Source organism: Leptidea sinapis, chromosome 16, assembly GCF_905404315.1.
Source record: "Leptidea sinapis chromosome 16, ilLepSina1.1, whole genome shotgun sequence".
NCBI lineage: Eukaryota > Metazoa > Arthropoda > Insecta > Lepidoptera > Pieridae > Leptidea > Leptidea sinapis.
In genome coordinates this window covers 11,978,658-11,991,258 of record NC_066280.1, presented here as the reverse complement: position 1 = coordinate 11,991,258, position 12,601 = coordinate 11,978,658, and the positions used below count along the sequence as shown (strand labels likewise).

At 36.7% G+C, this 12,601-nt stretch overlaps 1 protein-coding gene and 1 long non-coding RNA gene across 4 annotated transcripts in view; one reads left to right on the top strand and one right to left on the bottom strand.

Moving 5' to 3' along the window:
• The window catches only part of LOC126968782 (uncharacterized), a 559,194-nt gene that overhangs the window by 239,572 nt on the left and 307,021 nt on the right, over positions 1 to 12,601 (bottom strand). The window lies entirely within an intron of this gene.
• LOC126968675 (kinesin-like protein KIF2A) overlaps positions 1 to 12,601 on the top strand; it is a 92,410-nt gene that overhangs the window by 24,128 nt on the left and 55,681 nt on the right. For all 3 annotated transcript variants that reach the window (XM_050813721.1, XM_050813720.1, XM_050813718.1), the window contains exon 2: positions 10,813 to 11,003. In XM_050813721.1, the coding sequence (XP_050669678.1) occupies positions 10,813 to 11,003 (191 nt within the window). The remainder of the gene's footprint in view (positions 1 to 10,812; positions 11,004 to 12,601) is intronic.

Sequence of the window (12,601 nt, the reverse complement as noted above, 5' to 3'; positions counted from 1 at the left end):
TTCTTTAGTGTTAATTCCGTCAATATTTGTTTTTAAACAATGCGACACGTGTTTCGCCTCTATACGAGTTGGCGAGACAACACGTCCTGTTGATGTCGAAAATGATGATGAATAACATTTACTTCTTGAACAAAACTATTGAACAAACTTCAATAAATTTTGCATTAAGCTTTTTGTTAATTTACATAATTTTCATCTATCGTCTTATTAGGCAGGAATTGTAATATGTTCATAATAAATATATTAATTTTAAATTTCTATTCAACTTTTTTATCTCAGTATTCTATTAAAAGCGTTTTTTTTTAACTTTTTTTTACTAGACTGACGACAACTTATCATTAGGTTTCGTGACTGCACTTGTTCTACCTTCTTGTATTTATATGCTACTGGTATTGATAACGTTTCAAGATTAGAGATGACTCTAGCGATAACAAATTGCGAAGTATTATTGTAACATAACAATGTTATTTATAAGCACATACCGACAACTTTACGTTGCGTGATAATTTTTTTTAATAGAAATTTCCGTTTCGCACGCATTCGAAATGGTGAAGACGATATTTCAGTTTGTATTGGCATATGGTGCAATTCGACTTTTGTAATATGTAGTTAATACACAAATAAAATTTGAAAAACAAAATTTTATGAACGATGCGGGACTCGAACCCACGACCTCCGGTGCTCTAACCAACTGAGCTAACCGTTCGAGTACCGTCTCGTTATAAAATTCTGTTTGCTTTGTTCAACTCTCAGGTTGTGGCTTCATCTACAGGATCTACTTTACAGTTGATAAGCTAATAAATTCATAAAATTTTGTTTTTCAAATTTTATTTGTGTATTAATCCTAGAAGTGAGGGTTATCACTTTAAAAAAAAACATTACATATCATATGTAGTTAACTTGATATTATTGGCGGGTGTCGTTATTCTGTAAAAATATATCACCATCATTATCAGCCGGAAGACGTCCACTGCTGGACAAAGGCCTCCCCCAAAGATTCCCACGACGATCGGTCCTGCGCTGCCCTCATCCAACGTATTCCGGCGATCTTGATCCTCGGTCGGTCCATCTACCAACGTTCGAGGACTTTCCTGCCCTATCGGACATCTGAAAAATATATATCTCGATCGATAGTTCGCATAAACCGAGCTATAATTAGGTATTTGAATATAATATTCTTACACAGATAAGTTTTATACGTAATTGATTTATCAAGGCTTCGCCGTGCATTAACGATAAAATATCAGGAAATATTGAATATCGACGCGCCGTTGGGCTGATACGTGACGCATTTTTCTTCAGCTCTTGATGTTTACTACTCATGTTCCACACGCATATAACAGTTTCAATTTGTAACAAGTCTGAAATTCGGTAAGTTTGAGATAAGTATGGGAAATGGTCCCATAAACGATAACCCACCATTACCACCGAGAAGCAAGTCGATAAGTGAATGCAGTTTAGTTTTACATTATTACTTCCAATAGCACAGGATGCCGGCTAGATTATGGGTACCACAACGGCGCCTATTTCTGCCGTGAAGCAGTAATGTGTAAGCATTATTGTGTTTCGGGCTGAAGGGCGCCAATTATATAAAATTTCCTCTCTCTCTTCAAGTGCCTAGACTATTCTCCATGGTTCGGTCTCAGAGTTTCGTTACACTTAACCGCGCTTTTGGTGCAGACAATCAGTTTTCCAGTGGGAGGCTCCTTTAAACTATCTTAGGGTATCGGCTAGATTATGGGAACTAACGGCGCCTATTTCTGCCGTGGAGCAGTAATGTGTAAGCTTTATTATAGAGTTTCGGTCTGAAGGGCGCCGTAGCTAGTGAAATTACTGGGCAAACGAGACTTAACATCGTATGTCTCAAGGAGACGAGCGAAATTGTAGTGCCGCTCAGAATTTCTGGGGTTTTCAAGAATCCTGAGTGGCAGATAATGGGCAGAGCGTATAAATTACCATCTGCTGAAGGTCCTGCTCATCTCGTCCCTTATAACCATAAAAAAAAACAACATTTAGTATCTTAATAATAATAATATTGACACACTTTTACACAAATCATCATGCCCCAAACTAGGCATAACCACCAACAAAACAACGATATATTTAATACAATATACTAACTTAAACATACATAAATACATATAAACATCCATGATTCGGAAACAAACATCCATATTCATCATATAAATGATTGCACCTGGGACCTCTAGCTTAGTAGTCAGGGTCACTAACCATTCGGCTATATGGGTCGTCCAATCTTGGATATACTACGTAATGGGAGATGAAGAAAGATCCATTGTTGTATATATAATTTAGATACAGCACGATGCCTTATCCGACGCGTGATTTGTCGGCGAAAGGTTGCAGTTGAATGGGGCGGGCTATTCACGCGCTTGACCTTGTTTGACCTTCACTTTGAACACATACTTAGAGCTATTAGCGGTTACTTGCACGCTTTGGGAAAGGAGAAGCTGTATCTCACGAATTCAAGTTTCTGTCCTTCTGCACGATGTACCGAGGAAATTGTTTTTGTTTTGAAATGAAAATAATGGACGAGACGAGCAGGACGTTCAGCTGATGGACGTTCAATTGATACGCCGTTCCCATTACAATGCAGTGCCGCTAAGGATTCTTGAAAACCCCAAAAATTCTGAGCGGCACTACAATTGCGCTCGTCATCTTGAGACATAAGATTTTTAGTCTTTTGCCCAGTAATTTCACTAGCTACGGCGCCCTTCTGACCGAAACACAGTAATGTTTACACATTACTGCTTCACGGCAACAAGAGGCGCCGTTGTGGTTGGTACCCATAATCTAGCCGGCTTCCTGTGCAAAGAATTGTATGGCTTTTTGAATAATATCTGTGCTAAGTAGTAGTAAAAAGTTATATTTATAATGGTTGTTAGTATGTATTTAAAAGGCATAAAAGACATTTCTTTTCTTTTTGATGTCAGTTCAAAGCTACCACCGCTTCGGAAACAAATGGCGCTCTGATAGAGAAGAAACGGCGCAACAAACTCTTCCAGTGTTCTTTTTTGCGCTCTCTTTAATAAAATAAAATATATAATATTGTACTATCATTGTTATTGCTATTAAATAATCCTAATCTAGTCCCAGGCTGTCCGATCGCTAAGATACTCAGCTGTGGTGTGGTAGGATTTACGACAGACCCATTTCTTAATAAAATATTTAAATTTATTTATAGATAATGCCTGAATAGTGTATATATACATTAACCCTTAAAGTTATTTTCAATCATCATTTTTTTGTCTTCATTTTATTATAATCTGTCTCCTTCGCTGGGACATTCAACAATATGACTGTGTGTCCTACTGGTATATATTTGGCTTGCTTGGAGAACGGCCTAAGTCAAACCCAATTTCCATAATTAAGCATCTGGTTAGCTAGTAAGGAGATCTTGAGGTATTTTGCGTTTCAATCTTCTCGATACTTTTGTTTTTTGTTCATTATGTCTTTTGCTAGTATGTTAGGGTGATTATCTGTTCTAGTTTTTTGTGCCTTATCGAATTTCGTTATCTTATCCTTGACTGTTGGTATTACTTCAATTATCATAACATATCTATAATAATCTGTGATATATAGAGGAAATATTGTAAGTTCGGAAGCGTGGTGTGTCACCGGTCACCGCAAATTAAGATCACACCGCGACCGCTCGCGCTATAGTTAGCACAAGAGTTACGCGTTAACGGGTCAATGACACCGCTCGCGAACTTATTTCTAACTACCCGCCAACGAACTCTGATCTCTGCGCAACTCGATACCGGCATTAGAAAGTAAGTCTGACGGAGATCATGTTATGTTGGATATATGATTACAGGTGAGCACGCTATTTTTATTTTCAGTGATCATGAAATATATCACATGTTTATTTATAAATCTTGCAACATCTATATTTAAATACGCGATGCGGAAACTTTCCCTTTTTTAAATGTTAAAAATATGAGTTTTAAGTTTTGGTTTAGTGAAAGTTTACTTAAAGAAAAAGTATGTACAGAATAAAATTAGTAAATTATAAATTAAATAATTCAATCATTGTTAACTTTCTTTTTAACAATGCCAAACAATAGCCACAATGTCAGTTAATTGGCAGATGATAAAATTAATCATGTTTCTTTGCTCTTGACAAAAAATCTTTTTTAATGAATTATGGTTGACTTACGGATCTATAGGGGCGACGACGTCTAATTTATATTCTTAATAGCTGATGCCTGCGACTTCGTTTGCGTAGATAGATAGGTTTTTTAAAAATAATAAGCAAGTTTGTGTGCCGCTCAGAATTTTTGGATCTTTCAATAATCTTCAGCGGAGCTGCATTGTAATGGGCAAGGCGTTTCAATTACCATCAGCTTTCTTAAAAAAATATTTATAATAATAAAATAATTAAAAGTATTAAAATAGTGAGTTGAATCTTAATTTATTCGCAAATTTCACAATACGTGTGCTATTACCATGCGCCGATTATGGTCACAGTTAGCGCACTATAGCTAGCAACAAGGTCAGTTTAAAGAATATTGAACAGAAAAAGTAATTATCAGCTGTAAAAACAAGTTATCAGCTGGTATCGTAATAGTTTAGTAGCTGATTATATCAAATATTCAATCGATCGCCTGCGACGGATCCAGTTTCACGGTCGCTTTTTCTCTCCCTGATTTATTCATCTCTGGATTCCTGTCGGATTTTAATAATTCTTTTTGAATATGATAATATTACACAAATAAAAATTTTATGAACGATGCGGGACTCGAACCTGCGACCTCTCGCGTTCCGTGCGAGCTTTATTACAACCTTAGAGTTGAACAAGGCATACAAGATTTTATCAACTATACATCACTCGAACGGTTGGCGCAGTTGGAAAGAGCGCTCGCACGGAACGCAAGAGGTCGCGGGGTCGAGTCCCGCATCGGTCATAAAATTTTGTGTTCAAATTTTATTTGTGTTATTAATCCCAGAAGCGAGGGTTACCACTTTAAAAACATAACAAATTGTTTATGATAATATTATGATAGCTGTCTCGACTGGCCTTTAGTATTTCATTTTGATGAGGTCAGTCAAATTCAAATACTTATTGAAAGTAAAAAACAACTACCCATTCGGAAATGAATGCCTCAAACCTGAGAATAACGGGCGCAAGAAAATCTTCTAATTTTTTTAAATAAAATTTCGATACGTTCGACTCCCAATCAGTGGTATCGTTAAGAAAGTAATTTATGTTATAGTAACCTTTACCATATAAATTTCTTTCAACAATTCTTTCGAATTTCGTAATACAATTGTTTTAGAACATTTTCTGGGATCTTGTTGTAAAAGCATATGCATCGCCCCACAAAAGACTTACTAACTCGAAGTCGAAAGTAAAAGTGCTCGCGGATTGGTTTATCTAGAACTTATCTAGAATCTAGAACGCGTATTGGGTTAGTGGTGTGTCTCTTCAAGACTTCTAGAACATTCTAGAAAAATATTGATCGCTAGTACATCTAAAGACCGAGAGACCGTAACATCACGCGAAAAACGAAAACCAAATTGGTGACTTCGCTAGTTTTCTCCATATTTAGTTATGGAGCGGAGACCTGGACAATGAAAAAGGCCGACAGAGACCGAATAGACGCGTTTGAAATGTGGTGCTGGAGAAAAATGCTGCAGATTCCATGGACCGCCTTTCGCACCAACATGTTTATTCTAAGAGCACTTAACGTCAAAACTAGACTTTCCACAATATGCCGAAGTAGGATGCTGGAATTATTTGGACATATTGCTCGTAAAGAGGGTCATAATCTGGAACAGCTGATGGTGACAGGCAAGGTAGATGGCAGGCGTCCCATAGGACGCAGTCCCACGAGATGGTAGGACCAAATACGATCTGCTCTAAACATCAACTTCCATGATGCCCTTCATAAGGCTAAGGATCGCAGCAGACGGAGGGGAATCACGACCCTCAGTAATGAGGAAAACGACGCGAGGAGGAGGAGTACATCTAAAAAAATCAGCTAACACAATACGCGTATTTCCTATACGTTTAATGAGAAACAACGCGCGAATTATGCGCGGATGGAAAGGCCGGGCATAGCTAGCTATAGTCCTATATTATATGAGAGTTATAATATTATTTATATTTAAAAAAAAAATAATCTTTAGTCTTTTACGTTTGAATAGTAATAACATGTTAGTTTTGAAGTTATACTTCTTTAGGCTTGTTATGAAGAAATGATGAGAGTGAAATTTTAAGATGCGCGCGCATCACTGTAACACAAAAGTAACAGGGTGAAGTTGTTTCCTAAAATTTTCTGAAGTTCGCGTCATTCATTTTTTTTTTTTGGTTTCTTAGTCCATTATTAGGACAGGTAAAGGGTTCAAGCCCATACAGCCGTATTCATTATTTATTAATTACTTGTCAAAGCCATCTATGCAATATTTTTACAAAATAGTTCTTTCTAAAAACGTGGAATAGCACGAGGAATAAATCATTTTAATGATTTTTGCTTCGTTAGGCCAAAGAAGTATAACTTCTCGCGTGCATAGATAAGTATACACACACTCTTTTAATTTGCATTTGACTTAAAAGTAAAATATTACTACGCAAATAAAATTTGAAAAACAACATTTTATGAACGATGCGGGATTCGAGCCCACGACCTCCGGCGTTCCGTGCCGGCGCTCTAACCAACTGAGCTAACCGTACTGAGTACCGCCTCGTTAACATATTGTTTAAAATATTACTATTATTGAGTCTTGATAAAAGTTGCAGAGTTCTTACGTAACATGTATGCATCGAGTAAGCCATGAATCCATTTACGAACCCGCTTTAATGGGTCAAGAACATTGTGCAGGCGATTATATGTGCGTTTCAACACATCGCCGATACTCTTTTTCCAATCCTAATTCAGTTCAAAAGGCCTAAAAGGCATTTATTTTCTCAAAATTGATTCCTTTTGATGTCGTTTCTAATATACTAGATACTACTACCGCTCCGGAAACAAATGGCGCTCTGAGAGAAAAGAAGCGGCACAAGTAACTCTCCCAGCATTCTTTTTGTTTTTGCGCTCTGTTCAATAACAATATACAATATTGTACAGTCATTTCTATCGCTATAAAATAATCATAATCTAGTCCCAGGCTGTACACTACACTACTACTACAGTACACTAGAAAATAAGTGTAAGTAGGTACTTACGTACGTACGCATTCAAGAAGTTATAACTTTGTGTATGTGATGGTAAGTGATCACCGTCGATTCACTCACCATCCAGAGGATACATAAGAACGGTAATTGTTTTGGATTAGTTGTACGTGTGTGTAGATGTTTTAATGTTTTCGAATTCATGCGTATTCGACGTTTTATAAAGTCGGAAACGCTCCTGTGATTCCTTTGATGCCAAGAGAGAGAGTATGAGCCGCGAAGATCATCACCATCACCATTAGGTTATCATCATCATTATTAGACGTCTGTATGCTCGGTTTTTTTATTAAAATAAGGGACGCGACGAGCAGGACGTTCAGCTCAGATGGTAATTGATACGCCCTACCTATAACAATGCAGTGCCGATCAGGATTCTTGAAAAACCCAAAAGTTCTGAGCGGCACTACAACTGCGCTCGTCACCTTGCGATATAAGATGCCAAGTCTCATTTGCCCAGTAATTTCATTAGCCCAGTAATTTCATTAGCTACGGTGCCCTTCAGACCGAATCACAGTAATGTTTACACATTACTGCTTCAAGGCAGAAACAGGCGCCGTTGTGGTACCCATAATCTAGCCGGCTTCCTGTGCAAAGTAGCCTCCCACTGGTATGCTCGGTTGCGCTCCTATTCCATAAAATAAATATGTTTTGTCCAACATGTAAATTTGTATTCTGCACTACTTTAGTGTGTGTGACATGCTTACGTCTTACACTCGCGATTTGTATCTCACTTTGTGTTAGTGTGCGTTCATTGCTCAAAATAGAGGTTAACTGTGAACCTGAATTTGTTTCGACGTTTTCACAGCTGTCACAGTCAATCTAGACCTAAAAATGATCTTAGTTCTGCACATCATAAAAATAATCGGCTGCTTATAGCCAACGAGTAAAAAAAGAAGGACTCCGCGCCGTGATATTAGCAAGTGAGTCACCGTTATGCAAGTGTGTGTGCGGTTACGGGGGATACTAGTTACACAATTTTTTCTCCATCAAATAGTCATATATGGCCACAAATACTTTTATAGTATCGTTTTTACACTTTTTCACAACGCACGACGGCATTTTTAAATTATTTTATTGGAACGCAAACTGATCTGTCGCAGACGATGGCAAATCTCATAATGGCGGCCGATCGGCCTGTATTAGTGTAAGTGTGTGCGTGGGGCTGTGTGTGATGTATTTACACGTTAATCAGCTTGTTTTGGTGATACACTTATGTAAGGTGGACACGGAGTCCTTATTTTCTTACTAGTCCGTGGCTGAGAACTCATTTCTTTTCTAATCGCTTTGATGTAATAGAGGCTGCTCGCTTTCCAAGGTCGGTGACCTTGTTGTAAATGTGTAGATCATTTAGAATTAATGAATATAATTACTGTAACTTATTAACAAACTATTAAGATATCTCCGTTAACTATCTCGAGAGTATAGCTTGACTAGATGAAAAGAATATAATAAAATATACATTTTGTACGATAATTCTCCTCATCAATCACTCCTAAACCACTGATCGTATCGACATGAAACTACCACCATTCGATGCGAAATTTATCCTAGATGGTTTATTGCTTCTTTATTTTTTTATTATTTAATTTATTTCCTTTTAAGATTCGCTCAGCGAAGCGGGCGGCAACGGCTAGTGGATAATATATGGAAAATGCAAATATTGAAAATTGCTCTTTTTAAGATACTGTTTTACTGTATAGTCGTATGTATGTATTCAACGCGGCGTCTCAACTCTCAATACGTTATCCGTTACCAGGTGTGGTTTATCTTATTTATACGTTTTTATAAAGACAGCGACAAAACACACTTGATCATGGATTACGATATATTCTGGAATACGTACCTAAGTCGTGTGAAACAACTGGGTAATCAATTGTTAGGCATAAAAGGCATTTATTTTCTCAAAATTGATGCCTTTAGAATTCTTTTTGATGACATTTCTAATAACTACTAGATACTACTACCGCTTCGGAAACAAATTTGGTTCCCGGTGTTTGTAAGAAAAAAACATCTCTAATCTCTGTAATACTGTTTTAAGTAAAACACTTTTAAAGGATTAAAAGGAGTGTAATTGTAACTTACTTACTATTAAGGTATTCAAAAATAACTTTCTAAATATTTAAATTGTAATTTTTTATTCATTTCATAACTTTATTATATTCATTTCATAACTTTTTAATAAAACTTTACTACCATGTCAATAAAACTTTTGTTAAAAATAACTCATTGCTGAAATGGAAGAGCAGAGACACCCGGTACAAGCATTTTTTGCCTAAAAGGTGACTCCGGCCACTAGCTGCTGTAAACCTATGTTTTTAAGAGAAATAAATTATTATTATTTAACTGTGTTTTTACATTAGATTTTTGTGTAAAAGTTACATTTTTATTTTAGTTAACTCGATATTTCAAGAACTTTCCAGATCTCGTTTTCAGGGGGGCTGCAGATGAAATGAGTCAAATTAGTTTGATTAACAATTACACGCGTTTTAATCCTTTAAAAGTATTTAATTTAAATGTGTAACACTCGCGTTAATCAAAGAAAATACTCAGTAATACCTACTACCAATTTGGATAGCGTTTTGCGAAAGTTTTCTTTATTTTTGTAAACACTATTTCCTACTTAACTTTACCAGAGACACCGCTTTTATAAAGCGTGCATTACTCTAGGCAAACTGCACACTGTGCAAGTTATTTTATGTGTCTAGCCGTTTTCCGTTTGTAGACAATGGCGTACTAACATTATATAACACCAATTAAACGTAGGTTGCAGTCTAAAATAAACTTTAAATCAAATATTTTGAATACAATACATATGAGAATGCAATGTCTGTTCACAATTGGACTGCATTCCAAACAATATTTTTGGTGTACATGGCTTGGAGATAGAAACTGAGCGAATAATAACTCGCTGATTTATGAGATAATTGAGATGACTTTTTGAAGTTATACTTCTTTAGGCGCGTTATGAAAAATGATGAGAGTGACATTTTAAGATGCGCGCGCATCACTGTAACAAAAGTAACAAACAGGGTGAAGTTTGTTCCTAAAATTTTCTAACGTTTGCGACATTCGTTATTTTTGGTTTCTTCATCCATTATTAGGACAGGCAAAGGGTTCAAGCCCATAAGCGGTATTCGTTATGTAATAATTAATTGTCAAAGCCATCTTTGGAAGATTTTTACAATATTGTTTTTTTTTTTTTCTTTATTGATTTAGGGGCTTTTATACGTATGCACATGTCAGCCCCATTATATTCTAAGTACATTAAAAAGACAAAAGAAAAACAAAATTCTTAACTTAACAAATTAAAAAAAAGTTAATAAAACCAAAAGCAAGTTATATCTATAGTGTTCAAACAATAAGACTTATGGATTCAAACAGACTTATGGCATCCATAGATGCAGGGCGGGCATACAATATTGTTCTTTCTACAAACGTAGAATAGCAAGAGCAATAAATAATTTTAAGTATTTTTGCTTTGTTACGCCAAAGAAGTATAACTTCTCGCGTGCATACATAACTACACACTCACTCTTTTCTTGAGTTTATCTTTTGTTATGAAGTAATATACATCGAAGCCAGCTTCGCTATATTAAATGGGTATCCTTTGTCCACAGGCCGCATTCATTCGGCGATCGTCTCCGGAGTCAATCTGGAGACAAGATCTGTCACTGTGGAATGGTATGAACGCGGTGAAACCAAGGGTAAGGAGGTGGAGATGGACGCCATCCTCGCCCTCAACCCGGAGCTGATGGGCACGCGGAACAACTCTTCACACCTGCAGCCAATGCCGAACAAATTAGCAAGAGTAAGTTCCTGATCATTTAGACTCTGATAGCAGACGTGTCATTGCTAAATGTATCATAATTCAAATAAATAATAACTTTATAGATATTATTACTAGCTGACCCAGCAAATGTGTTGCCATATAAAGTAATTTAAAAAAAAATTGGGGTATAACAAACAGATGCAACCGATTGTCAGTCCTACCATACATATCGTACTACAATTATTGTATTCGATTGCCATTTTGCAACCCTATAGCGGATTTGTGGATGGAACAGACTGAAGACTAGACTGAATCATAATTTAAGTCACTCTTATCATTTAGGGGTATGAAAAATAGATGTTGGCCGATTCTCAGACCTACCCGATTAGCACACAAAACATCATAGAAATCTGTTTCGGAGGAGTTTGGTAACAAACACCGGGACACGAGAATTTTATGTATTAGATAATTAAACCGTTATTTCTTACTTTGTGAATTCTTAATTAATGCGCGTTGGTATCGTCACGATAGCTCATAATTACACGTAAGTGTTAGATGGAAGTAGAATTCTCGGTTATTACATGAGGCTATGCGTCGATACAGTGGGTAGCGAATTGCAAACGTTGCTATCGTCTGACCTTGCTTTCTTAATGCATACGTTAGATTTTGCAGTTACTGCAGTCTACAATGTATATTTAGATATCATTTGAATAAATTTCCCTACTAATATTATAATTAATGTGAATGTAAGTTTGTTTGATGAAATTTGGTACAGCGCTAGAGCTTGGGAAAGGACATACTACAATTTATCCCGAAATGATTTGTGAAAAACTGAAATTCACGTCGATGAGCTATATCTATACCAATAGTAGGTTTAGTTTGCCATAGCAATCTTCCTCAAAATAAGATTCATATAATATGTTGGGCACAGGAGCCAAAACGGGAACCGGAACTGGAATAGGACGTGAGATAATCTTAGGTCCAAAGTTGTTATTATTTTTACAAACCCTTTATCTTCGCGGACGAAGTCGCGGTCATCAGCTAGTAATGTATAAATGTCCTTGTAACTAATTTGGGCTAATATGCCCACAGATCTTCATTCAGTATCAGTTACATGTGACAGTACAATATCCAAATGTACAGCAGAATTAATAAAGTATCCGGGAGTGTTAAATGTAAAAATCTATTCAACTTTGCATCGTGCTTCGCAATTGAATTGCTTCATAGTAGAGCACTTCGGTTTTGCTAAGAATGGCAGCTCATATCGATTGAAGAGTGTGTTTGCACGGTACCAAGCCGCGATCACCCTCATTGTTTGGGTCGCGAAGCACGTTGCTAATGGACGCTACAGTACACCAGGCTTGTCCGCCAGGGTTGGCTGCTATCTGTTTATCAATCGTTTAACTCCAAAAAATTGCAAATTTCTAAACATTCACAATATGAAAAATGTCATGAAGTTCAGCTTAGTGTAACGGTAACGTAGTTGGTTGAAATTTGTGGAGGCAAAGTGATCAGGAATGGTGGTATATATGGACAATTCTATGTTCCCATTGTTGATAAGTTGGCAGGTAATGAAAAATTCGCACGTAGTGTGTCGTGGTTTGACAAACAATTTACTTAAGGCACCGTTACCTAGG